This window comes from Garra rufa, chromosome 22, assembly GCF_049309525.1.
Source record: "Garra rufa chromosome 22, GarRuf1.0, whole genome shotgun sequence".
NCBI classification, from domain to species: domain Eukaryota; kingdom Metazoa; phylum Chordata; class Actinopteri; order Cypriniformes; family Cyprinidae; genus Garra; species Garra rufa.
In genome coordinates this window covers 42,378,384-42,398,309 of record NC_133382.1, presented here as the reverse complement: position 1 = coordinate 42,398,309, position 19,926 = coordinate 42,378,384, and the positions used below count along the sequence as shown (strand labels likewise).

Sequence of the window (19,926 nt, the reverse complement as noted above, 5' to 3'; positions counted from 1 at the left end):
GAAAAAATAAAACGTCATTGCAACTTATTAACTTTTTTATTAGGCCTATTTTTTGGTAGTTTGGTAATAAATTATTTGTTTTCTTTACTGCTAAGTTTAATTGTAGGCTTTCACTGTGAATATGTGACTCTTTACCACAAAACCAGTCATAAGTAGCATGGGTATATTTGTAGCAGTAGCCAAAAATACATTGTATCGATTAAAATGATCGATTTTCTTTAATGCCAAAAAGTATGTTTTTGTGATGTGTAAATCTATAAAAACGTGATTTTTGACTTCTGTATATGTACTTGTTTTATATAAACAGATCATCGTCAGTGTAGGCTATACGCATTTTGGTAAATAATGCAAATTCAACAAACTAATAAATAATAATATAGGAACAAAGAAAAAAGTTTGCAAACGTTGTTTAAAACGTCATTGCAGCATATTGAAACATTTCACAGACAAAAAGATACAATATTTCCCACTAGGTAGTTTTTTAAATTATATTTCTGTGATGTGTAAATCCATAAAAACGTAATTTTTGACTTCTGTGGATGTACTTTCTGATACATTCAGAATTATCGCGAGAGCATTTTAAAAGTCATTGCAATTTACGTGTAAATACTTTAAAACCCCAAACTTCTCCAAGAGGTTCTCTCTGCATGCACAGACAAAACAAAGTTTCTTCGACTTAGTAAGTTTCGATGCCTCAGGCTCGCCACAAAGAGGTGCTGTTTGGGCAGGAAACAAACCGGACTTGACATTCGATATCAAGACGCCGAACAATCAAACGCTAGAGGGAGTAGCGAGGGAGGAATGAGGGGTTCATCTGACGTCACATGCGGGGATTGTTGTTCTTCTCTAGATCTTGCGCGCTCAGCTCCACTTTCATCTCTGAGGTCACTGGTATCGGAGGGGAAGAGAGACTCTGGGAAAAATGAGCATTGTTTTGAGTCGTGTGGATAGCCGGACGCCTGTGTTTTTAAAGTGAGACATGGTAACGATGCCTAATACGAGCTAAACACCTTTTAGGTAAGTGATGAAAATATTCACAGAGATTAAACAGCAAGAACGAGCTTTTCGTTCTTGCTACACTGCGGTTTTCGTTCTCAGCAATCTCAAGTATCTGCTTAATTTACTCGACAAAGCTGTTTTTGGTTTTAACTTTGAGTCTGTGATCTTTTTAATGCTTTCTAAAGTTGTTTCTAATAGGATTTCACTATTTCCAGTGTTTTTTTATAGTAGCAGATTTCATAGTTTTGACATTAGTGGTAATACTACTCAGACGTTGAAGTAACGTTACCCATAATTTCCATTTAAACGATATGGGTAAAAATGTAGTAATAAATCAGTCACAGTACAGAAAATTATCATAGCCATGTTACAATGTTTGTCTGAGGTTTATATCTGCCTTCTAAAACAAAGATAAAACTGTCTTTTTTTTTTAGAAATCTATTTCTGTTTAGACTGTTAAGAGGATTTAGTGCTGCAAATAAGCATACCGAACAACCTCACGGCACTCAATTATAGACAGTCTTTACTTACAAAAACATTATATGTTTTTTTTTATTGCTAAGTTTACTTTTAACCTTTCATTGTGAATATGTGACCCTGGACCACAAAACCAGTCATAAGTAGCATGGGTATATTTGTAGCAATAGCCAAAAATACATTGTATGGATTAAAATGATCGATTTTCTTTTATGCCAAAAATCATTAAGATATGTTCCATGAAGATATTTAGTAAATTTCCTACCATTAATATATCAGAACTTAATTTTTGATTAGTAATATGCATTGCTAAGAACTTGATTTGGACAATTTTAAAAGCGATTTTCTCACTATTTAGATTTTTTTCACCCTCAGATTCTAGATTTTCAAATAGTTGTATCTCAGCCAAATATTGTCCTATTCTAACAAACCATACATCAATGGAAAGCTTATTTATTTTTTATGATATCAAAGCATTTTGGCTAATTTAATATCTTTTACAGATATTTATTGTATAGAACCAAATACTTTGTCTGCTTTCGCTCAAAGGCAAAGTTGTAAATAACTTTCATATCTGTGATGATAATCAGCTTTTGTTTTTTTCTTTAATTAGGTTCCACACGGTGCCTCCGATCTTACAGCACCTCTTGTCTGTCTGCAGTACCTTTGAAGTAGGTGCAAATGCCAAACACTTAGACAAATCTGCTTCTCCTTACAAGAGGGTGAGAAAACCAAGTTGCCATGGGAAACCAGTTGACAGAGATTGCCCCCAATACACCGTTCCTGCCTAACTTCCAGTCCCTCCACGTTGTGGTCATAGGCTTGGACTCTGCAGGCAAAACCTCGCTTCTCTACAGACTGAAGCTGAAGGAATTTGTTGAAACTATCCCAACCAAGGGATTTAACACTGAGAAGATTAAGGTTCCCGTCGGAAATGGCCGTGCCATCACCTTCCAGGTGTGGGATGTGGGCGGTCAGGAGAAGCTTCGGCCTTTGTGGAAGTCCTACACACGGAGGACGGACGGCATGGTCTTTGTAGTGGATTCCACGGAGGTGGAGCGTATGGAGGAGGCTAAGGTGGAGTTGCACAAGATCACGCGAACGTCAGAGAACCAAGGAGTGCCGGTGCTGGTGTTGGCTAACAAACAGGACCTTCCAGTCGCACTGCCTGTTTCTGATGTGGAGAAGGTTTTGGCAGTACACGAACTGAGCGCCTCCACCCTACACCATGTGCAGGGATGCAGTGCGGTCGACGGGCAGGGGTTACAGCTCGGTTTGGAAAAACTCTATGATATGATCCTCAAACGAAAGAAAATGGTGAAGCACAGCAAGAAAAAAAGATGAGCTGAATGGGACAGCGTACTTTGCGAAGCTCCTCGGTTGTAGGATTTTCCAGCAAATCCCTGAATGAAGGAAATACTCCAGATGGCCCAGTGGTCAGGAGAAAACAGATTTGACCTTTATGTGTCACACAGTATTGAACTGCTTTCTTCCATGCCTAGTAATTGCTGTGCTGCTCCCCTTTGTAATCAAGGAATATGTGATAGCATTGATAGGCTGTAGTATCAGCAAAATTCAAGCCTACGTCCTTGCCTTTTTTCTTTTTTCATGCAAGAAAGAGACTAAATTATAGCTTGGCAACATTTTCACCAGACTTCAGACATTTTTTCCACAGACGTTAAGTTGATTGCTGGTGCCGATATAATACAAGGCCATATAAATGTTCACGCTACGCTAGTTGTGAAACTGAAGTCTTAAGCGAATCACTGAGATTCACTATTCACAGATCTACGTTTCAGTTGGAAAACCTGTTTGTTTTTACATGCTGTAAATAGTTTTTGTAATGCTGTAGAATTAATAAATTATAGACTGCTTTGACACAGTCAATGTTTCAAAAGCCACGTCTTTTATTTCTGAGGCTGAATGGTATTTCCTGAAATGGTAATTAGTCAAAAGTTTTTGAACAGTAAGATTTGTAATGTTTTTAAAGAAGTCTCTTCTGTTTACCAAGCCTGCATTTATTTGATCCAAAGTACAAGCAGTAATATTGTGAAATATTTTTACTATTTAAAATAACCGTTTTCTATTTGAAAATATTTTAAAATGTAATTTATTCCTGTGATCAAAGCTACATTTTCAGCATAAATACTCCAGTCTTTAATGTCACATGATCCTTCAGAAATCATTCTAATATGCTGATTTTCTGTCCAAGAAACATATTACTATTATTATTATCATCAATATTTAAAACAGTTGGGTACATTTTGATTAGGATTCTCTCTTTGGAACAGAACGATCCAAAGATCAACATTTTTTGGATTTGGAAGAATTTATAGAAAATAATTGTTTTGTTTAGCAAGGAATGTTACAATGATTTCTATTTCAGATAAATGCTGTTCTTTTGAACTTTCTATTCATCAAAGAAACCTGAAAATATTCTACTCAGCTGTTTTCAACATAATAAATGTTTTTCAAATCAGAATATTGTGACTGAAGTAATGATGCCACAAAATATGCTTTGAACTCACAGAAACAAATTACACTTTAAAATATATTCAAATAGAAAATATTTCAGAATTTTACTGTTTTTGCTGTACTTTGGATCAAAGAAATGCAGGCTTGGTGAGCAGAAGAGACTTCTTTAAAAAACATTAAAAATCTTACAGTTCAAATACTTTTGACTGGTAGTGTTTCCTGCTCTGTACGTGCTGTTAGCCCTAAAAACAAAATCCCACTAATATATTTGAAATAAGGTTTTAATTCGCTGTGATGAAAGTGAAAACGGCCCCTGTTAAACTATTAATAGACCAGGCGTTCATGCTGATGTCATCTGTGTTCAGGGAGAGTATCCCACAGGAAATGCATTGATGCTGAAAGAACATTGTTTGATGCAACCTTGGTGTTATAGCCTAATCGGAAGCTGAGCTTAGAAATGGGCGGAAGCAACATTATATCACATTTGCTGCCACAATATACTAGATTTATTAAACAACCAAAGTGAGATGGCTGTAAATAGAGACAAAGGCATACAAAACAGAACGTTTTCAATGCAGCAGTGGCATCTTTAATGTAAATCTAGTATTCTTTTGCCACTAGGATTGCATTGTTGTAGGACAGCAAATGGTTTTTGAATGTCCCGACCCCCACTATTGCACAGACACAAATCTATTTACTTTGCTATCAACTTCCCAGTGAAGCAGCTGCTTTGCTCTGATTGGATTAATTGGTGCTCTGGGTTTATGGTGAGCGAAATTGCATGAGGAAACTGAAACAGGGCTGATTTATGAGATCAGGGAATGTGGTAACTTAATAAGACTTCTTGGCCTCTGACAGGATGATATGTATTTGCCATTTTGATAATTGGTTTAGAATTAAAATATTTGTTTTAGTATATAACTTGTGTGTTTTTCAAAACAACATATGTGTTTTCTAAAGTACCAGTGCCTACTTTTCCAAACAATGGACTAAAATAGACTGAAATTCATCCGTCAATATCCAATATGCATCTGCTGTGCTGAAAGGGACACCACCAAGTTAAATGTTAAAGATTTCATTGATCTCTGTGGTCTACACCCTGCCTCCATCTCAGAAAACAGATGCTTGTCAGGGTTTCTGATCCACGACCTCTGGTTGTCAATACACTATGAGTATCACACGGGTGGAGCTCTGAAGACGAAGCCAAATGTCATGGTTTCAGTGGCATTTCGCCTAACTGGTTCTCTCAATGTTATCTTAAGAATGAGGCAAGTCGCCCTGCTGAGTCGGTTAATTAAGAAGTGGCACTGTCCTCCTCAGCTGAAGACAAACAGTAATCCTCTTTAAGAAGCCGGATTTAGTTATGTAAATGTTTGTCTAGGTATTTTACTACAATGAAGTGGATCTGAGTCTTGTAAAAAACAGTATTTTTAGGCTTAGATGTCCTTAAAAAGCAAAGATTAAAAGTGTTATGTAACAAAAGCTGTTCCAAAGCATTCTAAATTGTTCATGTTCCCTCCGGTCAGCCATGCATGATGTCACATTGAGATGAGATGAGCAGTCATTGATAATGCACTGCTAGTACACCACTAAACAAGCCCTGTGGAGTATTTCCATGTTCGTGCTTGCAGCCTCTCCCAAACTATTAAGCCTTTCACGTTACACTCAACATTTATCTTTTGAGTAAATTCGCTGGAGACCTTCACGATGGAATTTTATCAGCGCTGCCGATAGGGTGTTCCATGTGGCTTTGTAAGCAGTGTTAAAATAACCAAAATCCGGGTGCCCATATTTAAGAAGAAAAAAAAAGTTTATTTACAGCAATGCAAGTTACAATCTGATGCTCCTCGGAACCTTGAATCAGTTTGGGTTATTAAACTTTTAAAACAACTTTAAAAACAAAAACAACTTTTAGATAAGGTTTTCTTTCTAAATCTATAACAAAATTTCCTAATCTTTTGAAGAATTTAATACTTTTTATTCAGCAATGATTTAGCAAAAAACTATGGAAGCCTGTTTCCGCCACTGAATTAAAAAAAAGGTAATTGCGACTTTTTATCTCACAATTCTGACTTTTTTTCACAGAATTGCATGATACAAACTCACAATTCCGTGTGAGATATAAAAAGAGTTGCGTGATATTAAAAAATGAACGTGCAATTCTGAGAAATAAAGCAATTGCGTGTTTATATCTCACAATTCTGAGAAAAAAATTCTTTGTATCTCTTGTAAAATTCTGACTTGATTTCTCACAGTTGTGAGTTTTTATCATGGAATTCTGACTTTATAACTCACAATTGCGAGTTTATATCACAATTCTCACTTTATAATTAGCAATTGTGAGTTTATGTCATGCAACTGACTATAACTCGCAATAGTGCGTTTTATATCATGCAATGACTCGCAATTACAATTATGACTCGCAATTGTGTTTATATCACGCAGTTCCCATAATGACTTGCAATTGTGAGTTTATCACGCAATTGTAACTATAACTCGCAATTGTGAGTTATATCATGCAATTCTTACTTCATAACTCGCAATTGTGAGTTTATCACACAATTATTACTATAACTCGCAATTGTGAGTTTATATCACGCAATTCCGATTATGGCTCGCAATTGTTTATCGCGCTATTCCAGGGTTTCTGCAGATATGAACAAGTGAAATTTAAGACTTTTTAAGACCTTTTTAATACCACCTTATATGAAATTTAAGACCGAAACCTGTAATGGAAATAGATATTATATTACATGCATATATGTAATATTTAATGTGTTTAATGTAAAAAGTAAACGCAATTTCATGGCTGTCATAAATTAAATTTATTACTACGATATACAGTGAACTTTTCATATCAGCAGATACTATTCCACACAAAATATCCCCATAAAAGTACCACTAGAAATATCTGATGTAAAAAAAAAATTAGCTTTTACATCGTAAATCTGCATATTTGATTTACCTTTATAAATGCCTTTTTTTTTACTTTTGAAATGTATGCATTACCTTTGAAATTTATTTTATGAATTTATCAATAAATTCTAAATGGCTGTTAACAGTGAGATTACATAATTTACACTGCAAAATTAAAAGTGAGATTAATGTTTTAAATACATTTATTGATTTATAAATATATACATTAGAAATGTTGGGTGTGGAGGCATACTTTTAAACACACTAAACTACCAGCAGGTGGCGGTAAGTCACTTCATGAGCGAGTTATTTCAACTGTTTCGAGCAAAACGCTGAATCATAGCAGAAAGTTGCTAGGAGAATGCTTCTGCTAATGTTGCATATTGTCTAATATGTACAGGGTTTCCGCGGGGTCTTAAAAAGTCTTAAAAAGTCTAAAATTTAAAAATCAAAATTTTAGGCCTTAAAAAGTCTTAAATTCGCTGTTCTAGGTCTTAAATAATTATACACAGGTCTTATTTTTCCGATGTCCATGTAACGCTACCTCTAATGCTCATTTAAATTCTCTTTCTGTTGTTTCCGTGATGTTGTAGTTCTTTATTTCACTATTCCAAATATAATTTGCTGAATTTAAACTACAAATGAGACCAGCATGCAATAGCCAATCAGCTTTCTGTTATTGGCGCGAGTCTCTCTCGGATTGTACCGCAGAAGTCAAATGGATTTAACTTTTTAGCTATGAGGAAGTGCAAGTTTAGCGAAACTGGGCTTGGAAAAACTGAATATAGGGCTTGGCTAAAGCCAGTTGCTAACAACTGTAGATTTTTTTCTCCCTCTGTGGAAGTTTCTGCGTCTTCAGACAGAATCGCAGTATTTATATAACATTTATAATATATATATATTTATAAATCAATAAATGTATTTAAAACATTAATCTCACTTTTAATTTTGCAGTGTAAATTATGTAATCTCACTGCTAACAGCCATTTAGAATTTATTGATAAATTCATAAAATAAATTTCAAAGGTACGCATACATTTCAAAAGTAAAAAAAAAAAAAAATCGCTTCAGAATTTTTTTTTTTAAATCAGATATTTCTAGTGGTACTTTTATGGGGATATTTTGTGTGGAATAGTATCTGCTGATATGGAAAGTTCACTGTATATCGTAGTAATAAGTTTAATTTATGACAGCCATGAAATTTTGTTTACTTTTTACATTAAACACATTAAATATCACATATGCATGTAATATAATATCTATTTCCATTACAGGTTTAGGTCTTAAATTTCATATAAGGTGGTATTAAAAAGGTCTTAAAAAGTCTTAAATTTCACTTGTTCATATCTGCAGAAACCCTGTATGTAAGTAACTACTTGACTAACTACTTTTTTATTGAGCTAAAATTAATGTAACATTTGTAATTGTGAGAATTTTTAGCAAAAAGCTCACTTGGTATATTACTGAACTATATCATGTTATAAATAAACTATACATTTTAAATTTTTACCTCAGTGTGTTTCTTTAGAGTGCTGTTACATTCATTTGTTTTAAAGTATGTCACAAATAGACCAGAAATACACTATCCATTATCAATTTCTGTTTACGTTTAATGTATTAAAATATGAATCTTTCTTGCCGTTGGATGCTTCACTAGTTGTTTTTGTCACTTCAGTTTTAATCAGGCGGTTTGTTCGGTCGGGCAAGTAAAAAAAAAACATTTTAAAAGTATCTCGAATGCTGGCGGTCAGCTAGCTCGACCTATATTTCTTATTATTATTGATAACATTATATACAGAAAAAGGTAGTTTGACCTGTATTCTGCTACTGCGATTCTGAAGACGCAGTAACTTCCACAGAGGGAGAAAAAAATCTAGTTGTTAGCAACTGGCCTTAGCCAAGCCCTATATTCAGTTTTTTTCAAGCTAAGTATTGCTAAACTTGCACTTCCCCATAGCTAAAAAGTTAAATCCATTTTACTTCTGCGGTACAATCCGAGAGAGACTCGCGGCAATAACAGAAAGCTGATTGGCTATTGCATGCTGGTCTCATTTGTAGTTTAAATACAGCAAATTATATTTGGAATAGTGAAATAAAGAACTACAACACCACGGAAACAACAAAAAGAGAATTTAAATGAGCATTAGAGGTAGCGTTACATGGACATCGGAAAAATAAGACCTGTGTAAAATTATTTAAGACCTAGAACAGCGAATTTAAGACTTTTTAAGGCCTAAAATTTTGATTTTTAAATTTTAGACTTTTTAAGACTTTTTAAGACCCCGCGGAAACCCTGTATTCTGACTGTAAATCGCAATTGTGAGTTTATATAATGCAATTCTGAGAAAAAAATCCAAATTGCGAGTTTATATCTCGCAATTTTGAATTGTGACTTTATATCTTGCAATTCTGACTTTATAACTCCCAATTACAAGTTTGTATCACACAATTCTAAAAAAAGTTTGAATTGCGAGTTTATATCATGCAATTCTTACCTTATAACTCGCAATTGTGAGTTTATCACGCAATTCCGATTATGACTTGCAATTGTGAGTTTATATAATGCAAGTCTGAGAAAAAAATCCAAATTGCGAGTTTATATCACACAATTCTGACTATACCTCATAATTGTGAGTTTATATCACGCAATTCTTACCTTATAACTCGCAATTGTGAGTTTATCACGCAATTCCGATTATGACTCGCAATTGTGTTTATCGCGCTATTCTGACTATAAATCGCAATTGTGAGTTTATATAATGCAATTCTGAGAAAAAAAATCCAAATTGCGAGTTTATATCACACAATTCTGACTATAACTCACAATTTTGAGTTTAAATCACGCAATTCTGACTTTATAACTCCCAATTGCGAGTTTATATCACGCAATTCTTACCTTATAACTCGCAATTGTGAGTTTATCACGCAATTCCGATTATGACTCGCAATTGTGTTTATCGCGCTATTCTGACTATAAATCGCAATTGTGAGTTTATATAATGCAATTCTGAGAAAAAAAATCCAAATTGCGAGTTTATATCACACAATTCTGACTATAACTCACAATTTTGAGTTTATATCACACAATTCTGACTATAACTCACAATTGTGAGTTTATATCACGCAATTCTTACCTTATAACTCGCAATTGTGAGTTTATCACGCAATTCCGATTATGACTCGCAATTGTGTTTATCGCGGTATTCTGACTATAAATCGCAATTGTGAGTTTATATAATGCAATTCTGAGAAAAAAAATCCAAATTGCGAGTTTATATCACACAATTCTGACTATAACTCACAATTTTGAGTTTAAATCACGCAATTCTGACTTTATAACTCCCAATTGCGAGTTTATATCACACAATTCTGACTATAATTCACAGTTGTTTATTTCATGCAATCCTGACTTCACAACTTACACCAAAAAAAGACAGAAATGCGAGTTTGTATCACGCAGTTATGAGAAGAAAAATTGAGAATTGTGAGATAAAAAGTTGCATAACATTTTTCCTCCGGCAGTAAATTGTTGCCTCGTTCTATGTATGACCTACTGACACAAAGTTCAAATGATTTGCAACGGTTGCTTGTCGTGTCCAGTGTATACAGCCAAGCTGCTGTGGCGTGACGTAACAGGACAACTGTCGCATCCGGTGTAGACACTAAAAAATATTACAAAAATATCCACAAACATGTTAAGCAGCACAAGCATTTTCAACATTAAAAATAAAAAGAAATGTTTCTTGAGCACCAAGTCAACTTTCTATGATTCTATGCTGCTGAATAAATTACCTTTTTAAATATATCAAAATTGAAAATAGCTTTAAATTCTAATAATATTCTACAATATTACTCTTTTTACTGTATTTTTGAGCAGCCTTGGTGAGCATAAAAATCTTACCCACCCCAAAACCTTTAAATGGTATTGTATATCTGTGGTGTAGAGCACTGTAAGCTGATATTTTAATTGAGGTTATTAATAACTAACTAAATAACTAAGGGGTTTTGGCCTGCTATAACCCTACATATTATTTGAACACTATAAATACAAAGGCTTAGACAGCATCTGAAATAAAACAAATTTGAATCCTTCGTCTAACAGAATTTCAAATTGGAAAGTCATTATTTAAGCATATCCCATGTCTACTGTGTCTAAAACCCTATAAGGATCTGGATGTTGGTGAAATGATCTGTCGATGTGTTGTTGGACACAGACCCAAGTATAGCAGGGGGAGCCTCTAGGATTATGAAAGGATTAAGAAGGGGAATCACAAGATGGCAGGTGCATGCTACAAACATGTCACATCCATCAGAGTGGTTCCCCACAGTATTTCCAGTCACTGTACAACCCTTTATTCTCATTTATTCCAATCTAGAATGGAAATAGAGCTCTAAATGTAATTTACATACAAAACAACAGTAACAGTTACAGTTTACATCATTATGTGCAGCTGCGAAAGCACTCTATTTTTAAATCTAGTCTAGATTACAGGACAATAACATCAAAGCTGCCATTCTGGGATGCAATTTTGGCCTCATTCCAGCTGTAATTTCACACATCACAAAAATAAGAGCGCATAGGTGCTTGGGGAGACCCTTCAGTGGAATAGCTGGCAAATCAAACGGCCCAGACGTTCTTATTTGTCACCTCAGCAACTGTGAGCGTGTAACCATGGGTGACCTCAGAGAGCTGCGCAGGACCTTTTAATTGCCTTTGTGACCGGGTATGTATTTCATGTGGGGGTGACAGAGGGGGCAGAGCGGCATATAGAGTATTAATGGCTACTGTGTCTCTTAAGATCTCCAAAACTCTTTATTGCTAAATCTAATATTGTGTTGAAGACACCTCACGGGTCTGGAAGAGATTCAATGCAGTAGGATTGTAAGACCGCCTCTCACACTGGGGGATGTGAATGTGTTTATCGTTTAACCGTTGTTGTCAGGAGGTGGGGATCTCTCTAGCCAGCACTATTTTCCACAGGCTCATAAAGCTGCCACTGGGACTGAGATGAGAAAGCGTCCTGGGGAGTGGGATTGCCGAGAACCCAACACAGTCCCAGGGCAAGATAGCGTGGGTCATAAATTTATACCCCAGCTCAAAAGGTTTGCTGGGGAGCACAGTTTCACTCTTTGGAGGCTGAAGAAATAGCTTGAAATAGCTATATCTTCACAACTAAAACTGGGTCTTTGCTAGATTAAAATCTTAGAAACACCTTTTTTTTCACGGGTGATGTTCCCACATATCTAGTAAATGCTATTTATGTTCTTGTGGTTCTTAGTTGCCTGGTTTTGCAAGTGTGATTCATTAGGCAGGAGGCCCCACTAGAATTATTGCCTTACATAAATACAAAAATGCTGGTGCCAAAGGTTTCACATAATTCAACAGTGGGCCTCTTGAGCATTCAAAACACAACTCATTAATGTGTAATACAAACCTTAATATGATTAGCTCCCGTGATCAACAAATTTCGAAAAAAGATCGAATTGCATCATTCTAAACAGACGTTTTGACTATTTTAAGAATGCATTGTGTTGATACTCTTTGTGTCTGGTTTACTGTAAAATCCTAGACATGCTAATCCTAAATATTGTTTTGTAATGCTGGTGTGGAGCGCTGGGATTCGTAAGCAGCCTTCATACAAGTCCAGGCAGGAAAAACAATTTTTATGTGTTTATCAACAGTATTTTCTCTGAGGTCTAGTGATCCTGTACCAGGATTACCCCAGTATCCCATCTGGCCAGACAGCTCTTGAGGATTATTGCAGCAATATCTGATCCACTGCTAAACTCGACAGCTGATTTATGTATTGCAGTGTTGTGGTTGCTGAGAGCGATTGAGAATTGATCTGCCTCTCTTTTGCTACACTGGAATTTAAACCTGGAAATTAACAGATGTTGAAAAATTAGGATTTAGAAATGAAAGCAATAAACAAATGCAGCTAGTCTAAATCTAGAGTGAGATTAGATGTAGAGCAGGTTTTATAAGCACACGTGATTTGTAGTAAACAGTACAACCTATGCCTCTTCTGCAAGATAGGGTCAATAAGTTCTTCTGCTTTCATTAAGTTAATGCATGAGACTCAATTGGGACGACAACAGCACATAAAGCAAAAATTCTCTGACTCAGCATGTCTGAGGCTTCAGGTAGCTTCATTATTGTCTAGTGTTGCTTTAAACATCCCACAGTACCAATAAATGTAGTGCTCTTTGGCTGTGTACTTTAAAAACAGGATAGCATGATTAAAAAAGTAAATATTCCTGATCAATGTTATGACAGAAAACCTTTAGAACCAGTTCAGGTAAACACAGGAATTCAATTAAGGTCAGTTAACAAGGCTCACACGTGCATTCTTCCACTGCTGTAGACAAAACATTACTAAAAGTGGCATGACAACACAGCTACAACAGACTAAACATATTGCCATCAGTGTATTTTGATTCCTAAATTAACGTCTCTTATGATCCGGGTTCTTTATTTACGGATCCAAAACATAAACCATAGTTTCACAGGGATTGTACCGGAGCTTTTCATCACTCAAGTGCAAAACTGCACTGCGTGAGCTACCGAGCAAACCTACTAAATTAGAAAACAGAAAACATGCATATGAAGCTCACAACAACAATGTTGTTTTGAAGTCATAACATAATATTCTACTAGTAATTGTGTTCAAATTTTAAAAGCTTTCTTAATCGAAACTCTGTATGTTACCTGTAAATGAAGCTTTGTGTGTGAATAAAAGTTTATAAGAGTTTTACAGCCTCTAGTGTTGATTTCAGACGTTTTTAGTGTTTGGCAGAAATGTATATCAAAACATGTATTTCCAATGAGCCTATGTTGCCCTGTTTAGTTTGATTACCAAAAAACACTTTTATTAGATGAAAAACATACAGCGTGACAAGTGTAGTCTGATTCCCAAATGATTTACTCTAATGAGCCAAATCTGTTACTGAATCAAATGGATGATACATGAGTCTTAAAAGCTTGAGCTTATATTCTTGAAAAAATGACTCTTATGAAAAAGCTTGATCACTGAGATAAAAATAGTCAGATTCCCAAACAAGCGAGTCTTATGAGCTGATTCTGTTAGTGAATCCAAAAATATACGGCATGACCTGGGATGTTTCTAGAGCCTTTTTACTGGGACACAAGCCCCACTGAAATACCGCTGTGCCCCAGTAAAATATATAAATCCTTGTCTGAGGATAGAGATTACCATATACTGACCTGATAATCATTCTTCCCTTATTATATTTTAGCAGCCATGTCAAATATGTATTATGGAGCCCCAGACATGAAAAATACACTTTTATTTGGCCACAAATTAAGAATTTGTTCCCATGACTTAAAGGTTTAGTTCACTCCAGAATGAAAACTTCCTTATAATTTCTGTCATCCAAAATGTTCATGTCTTTCTTTCTTCAGTCGAAAAGAAATGAAGGTTTTCGAGGAAAACATTCCAGGATTTTTCTCCATTTAGTGGACTTCAATGGTGACCAATAGGAATAGGTTGAAGGTCCAAATTGCAGTGTCAATGCAGCTTCAAATGCTCTACACAATCCCAGCCAAGGAATAAGGGTCTTTTCACAAATGCTTTGCGTATTACGTAGTCAAGTTGGAAAGGTCACATGTGACATAGGCGGAAATACCGACTTAGTGTTTACAAAGCAAACGTGCAAAGAAAATCAAACGCCCTTTACAAAAACGGCTGGAGAAGAAAATGAAATAAAGTTTTGAACCAAAGTACACATTTCAAGAACTAACCACGCATGAAGTCGTAGACGCACATTGCAGAGCTAGTGCAAGATGAGCATTTGTGGTTAAAAAGTATAATTTTTTTGTTTTTTTTAGAAAATGACTAATCGTTTCGCTATAGATAAGACCCTTATTTCTGAGCTTGGATCGTATAGAGCCCTTTGAAAGTGCAATTTGGACCTTCAATCTGTTGATCCCATTGAAGTCCACTATATGGAGAAAAATCCTGGAATGTTTTCCTCAAAAACCTTAATTTCTTTTTGACTGAAGACTATTGATTTGTGAATAAATCACTATTGATCTAAATGGTTAAATGAAAATGTGCCAAAACGGCTGTGCGGATCACTCCGCTGTGGCGACCCCTGATAAAGGTAGCAAGCTGAAGAAGAGAGAAAGATCTAAATGGTTAAATGGGTTTTATTCAGTTTTCATTTGTGAGTTCTATTTCATAGGCTATTACGTTTGATTGCACAAATGATTAACAAAACACTGTGCTGGCATATTTTGCATTACAGTTGCAGATGCAGCAAAATTCATGTTTTTTGCACCATACTACTTCTTAACAGATCAAAATCTTTTATCGTATCACTCCATCAGTAGCCTGCCTACCCATACTCAGGGCTCTTCTTTCACCACCCACAGTTTGTTTTCTGATAGTAAAGCAGTTTTTAGTGTGGGTGGGTGATCTCACTCTCTCCTGTGCTGCGTTTGGCAGAATGCACACTGGTGCAAATGCCTTTGTTGTACAGCAGGACACCCCTCTTGCTCCAGCATCCCATTGTCTAACTCATTTAGCAAGCAGCATAGTGTTGTACAGTATGCTAGATACAGTATTCTAGTGCCATTATTGCTCAACCAGCCACAGAGAATAGTGAGTGGGGTCATGGTGTGAGAGAAAGGAACACACGTGTGAAGTGAAGCCCACGTGAGTGTGGGAGCTCATGTAGTAAACCAATTCGCTTGGTAACAAAGGAGGTCCTCTTCACTTGTTTAACAGAGAATATTTCTCTTGTCTTTTCACAGACTCAGAAGAACTCTCATCTCTGATTTAGAATTAGAATTCCCATTCCCAAGAACTCCCAGACTCCAATAAAGAATAAACGGTAAATTCGGTGTGAAGTCCATTGAGTGGTGCTAAAAGAGTGTTCGTTTTTTTCCCTGGAACAGATGAACGTACATATGGTATGTTTTATGTGACGTTGGTTTTGTACGTGTCACCGCAGTTCTGACTTGAAATGTCTGTTGATTGGCGCTATAACTCTAATGCTCTGTGACGTTTTAAAATAACATACCATCTGCACTACACCCAAACCTAGCAAATGTGACGTAAAAATGCTATCGCAAGAATGCTGTTTTAGCTTGTTTTTCGAACTCTCATCTTTCAGCTCTTTCATCTTGAGGCATGTTTTTCACGGGATTCGTACCCAAGGATTCCCCATCCTAAATCCAACTCCGTGCCGGCTGAGCTACCGAGCAAGCTTGTCACGTCTGGAAAGACGGAAACGGAAACTGTTTCTGTAAAGCTAGATGTCTACGTCTTCTATGATTAAAATTAATAGCTGGTGCAGTGGCTGTGATATATGTAAACCTACCAACATCCATCACCATGACTTATCACGAGAGGAAAAAAGTATGTTTAGTCGCATAACATCAGTTAATGGAAACAGCGTCATTTCGCAACTGTTTTTACCGACATTTAGAAAATATCACAAAAGTTTTGTGCAAATCTGTAATGGAAACACACCAACTGTCACTTTTTAGTCAACTGTCCAATCACATTGGAGGATGGGCAGGACAAACACACCGACCAACCACCACATCCTCCTTGTACAACAGCAAAAGATGACAAAAAAGCACAACAAAGGAACATAATCATTTTAAAACAAAAGCCAGAGCAAATACTTTATATTGTGTCAACATTTTTATATCATAATTATAGCGAAATAGTAGTTTCGCTTCTACACTACAACAACATGAACAACACTAGCTGTTTATGAGTCCCTTGTTTGTCCTGTTCTTAAGAAAAGTCCTTTAGGTCCCACAAATTCTTTGGTTTTTCAGCATTTTTGTGTATTTGAACCCTTTCCAACAATGACTGTATGATCTTGAGATCCATCTTTTCACACTGAGCACAACTGAGGGACTATTACAACTATTACAGAAGGTTCAAATGCTCATTGATGCTTCAAAAGGAAACATTTTCACTTTTTAAACTTGAAGATCAGGGTAAATGTAACTTATTTTGTCTTTTGAATGGCAGTACTTAATAAAAAAAATAAAATAAGAAAAATGTGCACATATTCATTATGTTCAAAAGTTTACACCTCTGGCTCTTAATGCATTTGTTTTTTCTTCTGGAGCATCAGTGAGTGTTTAAACCTTCTGTAATAGTTGCATATGAGTGTCTCAGTTGTCCTCGGTGTAAAAAGATGGATCTCAAAATCATACAGTCGTTGTTGGAAAGGGTTCAAATACACAAAAAATGCTGGGACCTGAAGGATTTTTCTGAAGAACAGTAGACAGTTTAGCTGTATATGACAAACAAGGGACTCATGAACAACTATCACTAAAAAAAAAAAAAAAAAAACAGCAGTGGATTATTCAGGTAATAACACAGTATTAAGAATCAAGTGTATGTAAACTTTTGAACGAGGTAATTTTTATAAATTCAACTACTTTCTCTTGTGGACTATATTTAAATGTCTTTTATGTGAAATATCTTATTCAGGTCAATACTAAATAAAAAAATATATACACATTTTGTATGATCTCTCTTATTTTGGTAAAACAATTAACATTTTGCAGATTCTGCAAGGTGTATGTAAACCTTTGACTTCAACTGTATTATGTTACCTAATTTGAATACTTACTATTGAATCAGGTGCTTAAACAACACAAACAGGATATGTAAACAAATGACAATGGTAAAACATTCTTAGTAAATTTCCTCCCACAACTTCAGTGCAAACAAACATACGAGGTCCACAACACTCTTCCTTCATTGAAAGAAAACTATGATCTAGGCCTTTCTGATAGGCCTGGACTTTTCACGCCACTCACACCCTTTAGTTCAGAAAACAATTGCCCTATTTAAGAAGCCACTCTCCCCTAGTGCGTGGCAGTGAAAATAGTTTTCATGCTGGCAGCTGGCAGGCTCTGCAGGTGAGAGTTCAGGTAGTTGTTAATCATGCGCTGTGTGTGGGTCAGCTTTGAGCCCAGGGCTGGAAGCCAAGCACGGTTCCTCTCATGATTGTTAGGAGGAACCCATGCAAAGCAGATTAGGTATTCACTCCATGGCCCCTAAATGGACACCTCGATAAAGACGCTTTTGTTTATCCCTGTTGCTACCCAGCCCATCACAAGCTTCCCGGACAATTATTTTCTGGCCTGTGCTCGCTCAGTTGATTATTTTCTGAACCTATTCTTCCAAAGCGGTCATCAGCTCGAGTTCAGAAAGGTGAACGGATATTGTTCTATTCTACTCAGTGCTTATGGGTTTCAAAAATGAATGTAACCTTAAATGTCCAATGAAGATGCTTACATATGATCCATTAATTGTAACAGACAGCTAAATGGCCTCAAAAACTTTGGGAGTTTTATAAAGAGCAGGCCGCCAGAGATGACAGCATTACTTTTCCATTGCCTCACACGTTAGCACTGAAAACCAGCAGACTCCTTGCTGTTATTGCCTGATACCATGTTTGGGGACAAACTCACTCATCTTCTTGGAACCAGCTCTTAACTTAAGTAAGTAACCGACATTTGCATAAACACCAGTAGGGCTTGTTTGGAGAGGATCAGAATGTTTAAAGTTTAACCACAGGCAATGAAGACACACAGACACATACTAACAGATGAGAGATGGAAACTTTCTTTTTATGACTGTAAATGCACAATACAGACAAGATGGTCCCTTCATTAAGTTTTACCATCACTGAGACAAGAATGACTGCTTGTATTTGACATTTTTGTGGTCTTATTTAAGGGAGGGAGGCTAAGCAATCATGTGAAAACAGAAAAGCTACAATTAATCTACCATAGCACTATGGCTATGAGGAGAATTTGGATACAGGGCACAGTAAATGATGCAAATGATGAGATAAGCTAATAGTTTAGCAGTATTTTAGAGTGGCTAATTGCTAAAACAAACAGCAAAAGCTTTGATTCTAGTCTACTGTTTGCACTCATTCCATTTCCATCTCATTAAACCCACCAAGCCCCCTTGAAAACTCAGTAGTACTGCAAATAAGAAGTTTAATTTGTGCCCAGTGGCCAGTTTCAAACATGCAATTTAAAATAAACTGCATTTTAGGATATTATTATAGTCTATTCGGAATAAACGTAGAACTAATTATGAAGTTACAAACTATAATCGTTTGTAGTTGTACTATGAATTATTCATTGGACACCATTGAGGTTTTGCTCTTTTTCTGACTGAACTGTGTATGAATGCAAAACAAGACAAAGTGAATACACTTAAATTATTGGCATTGATGGTTCCATGAAAAACCATCAACATTCAGGCAACCTTTCCATTCTATAAAAGGTTCTTTATAGTAGAAAAAGTTTCTTCTTCTATTAAAAAAATTCTTCACACTGAGGTTTTTTTTTGGGCACCCAAAATGGTTGTTCCTGTGAAAACTCTAATTTGGAACCTTTTTTTTAAAGTGAAGTTTAAAGGGATAATTTGCTATTTTTTTTTTTTAATTCTGTCATTAATTAATCACCCTAATGTTGTTCCAAACCTGTAAGACCTTCGTTCATCTTTGGAACACAAATTAAGATTTTTTTTATTAAATCCAAGAGCTCTCTGACCTTGCATAGACAGCAACACAACTACCACGCAATAGTCCCAGAAAGGTAGTAAGGACATTGCTAAAATAGTCCATTTGATATCAGTGGATCAACCTTAATTTTACAAACTACGAGAATACACTACCAGTCAAAAGTTTTTGAACAGTAAGATTTTTAATGTTTTTAAAGAAGTCTCTCCTACTCACCAAGCCTGCGTTTATTTGATCCAAAATACAACAAAAGCAGTAATATTGTTTAATATTTTTACTATTTAAAATGTTCTATTTTAATATATTTTAAAATGTAATTTATTCATGTGATCAAAGCTCAATTTTCAGCATCATAACTCTTCAGTCTTCAGTTTCAACTAAACCTTCAGAAATCAACCTTTCAATATTCTGATTTGCTGTTCAAGAAACATTTTTTTTCAGGATTCTCTGATGAATAGATCCAAAGATCAGCATTTATTTAAAATAAAAAGCTTAAAATTGTAATTGTAATTTTATTTCAAA

At 35.6% G+C, this 19,926-nt stretch overlaps 1 protein-coding gene across 1 annotated transcript; it reads left to right on the top strand.

Annotated features, from left to right (window-relative positions):
* Nucleotides 1–884: 884 nt before the first annotated feature.
* On the top strand, nucleotides 885–3,358 carry LOC141297830 (ADP-ribosylation factor-like protein 4D). Its single transcript, XM_073828292.1, has 2 exons — nucleotides 885–1,017; nucleotides 2,090–3,358. Exon 2 carries the CDS (start codon nucleotides 2,218–2,220, stop codon nucleotides 2,818–2,820), a length of 603 nt encoding a protein of 200 aa, XP_073684393.1. The 5' UTR covers nucleotides 885–1,017; nucleotides 2,090–2,217; the 3' UTR covers nucleotides 2,821–3,358.
* Nucleotides 3,359–19,926: the final 16,568 nt, after the last annotated feature.

Coding starts and splice junctions, on each gene's coding strand:
- LOC141297830 (XM_073828292.1), top strand. CDS start 2,218: ATGGGAAACCAGTTGACAGAGATTGCCCCCAATACACCGTTCCTGCCT.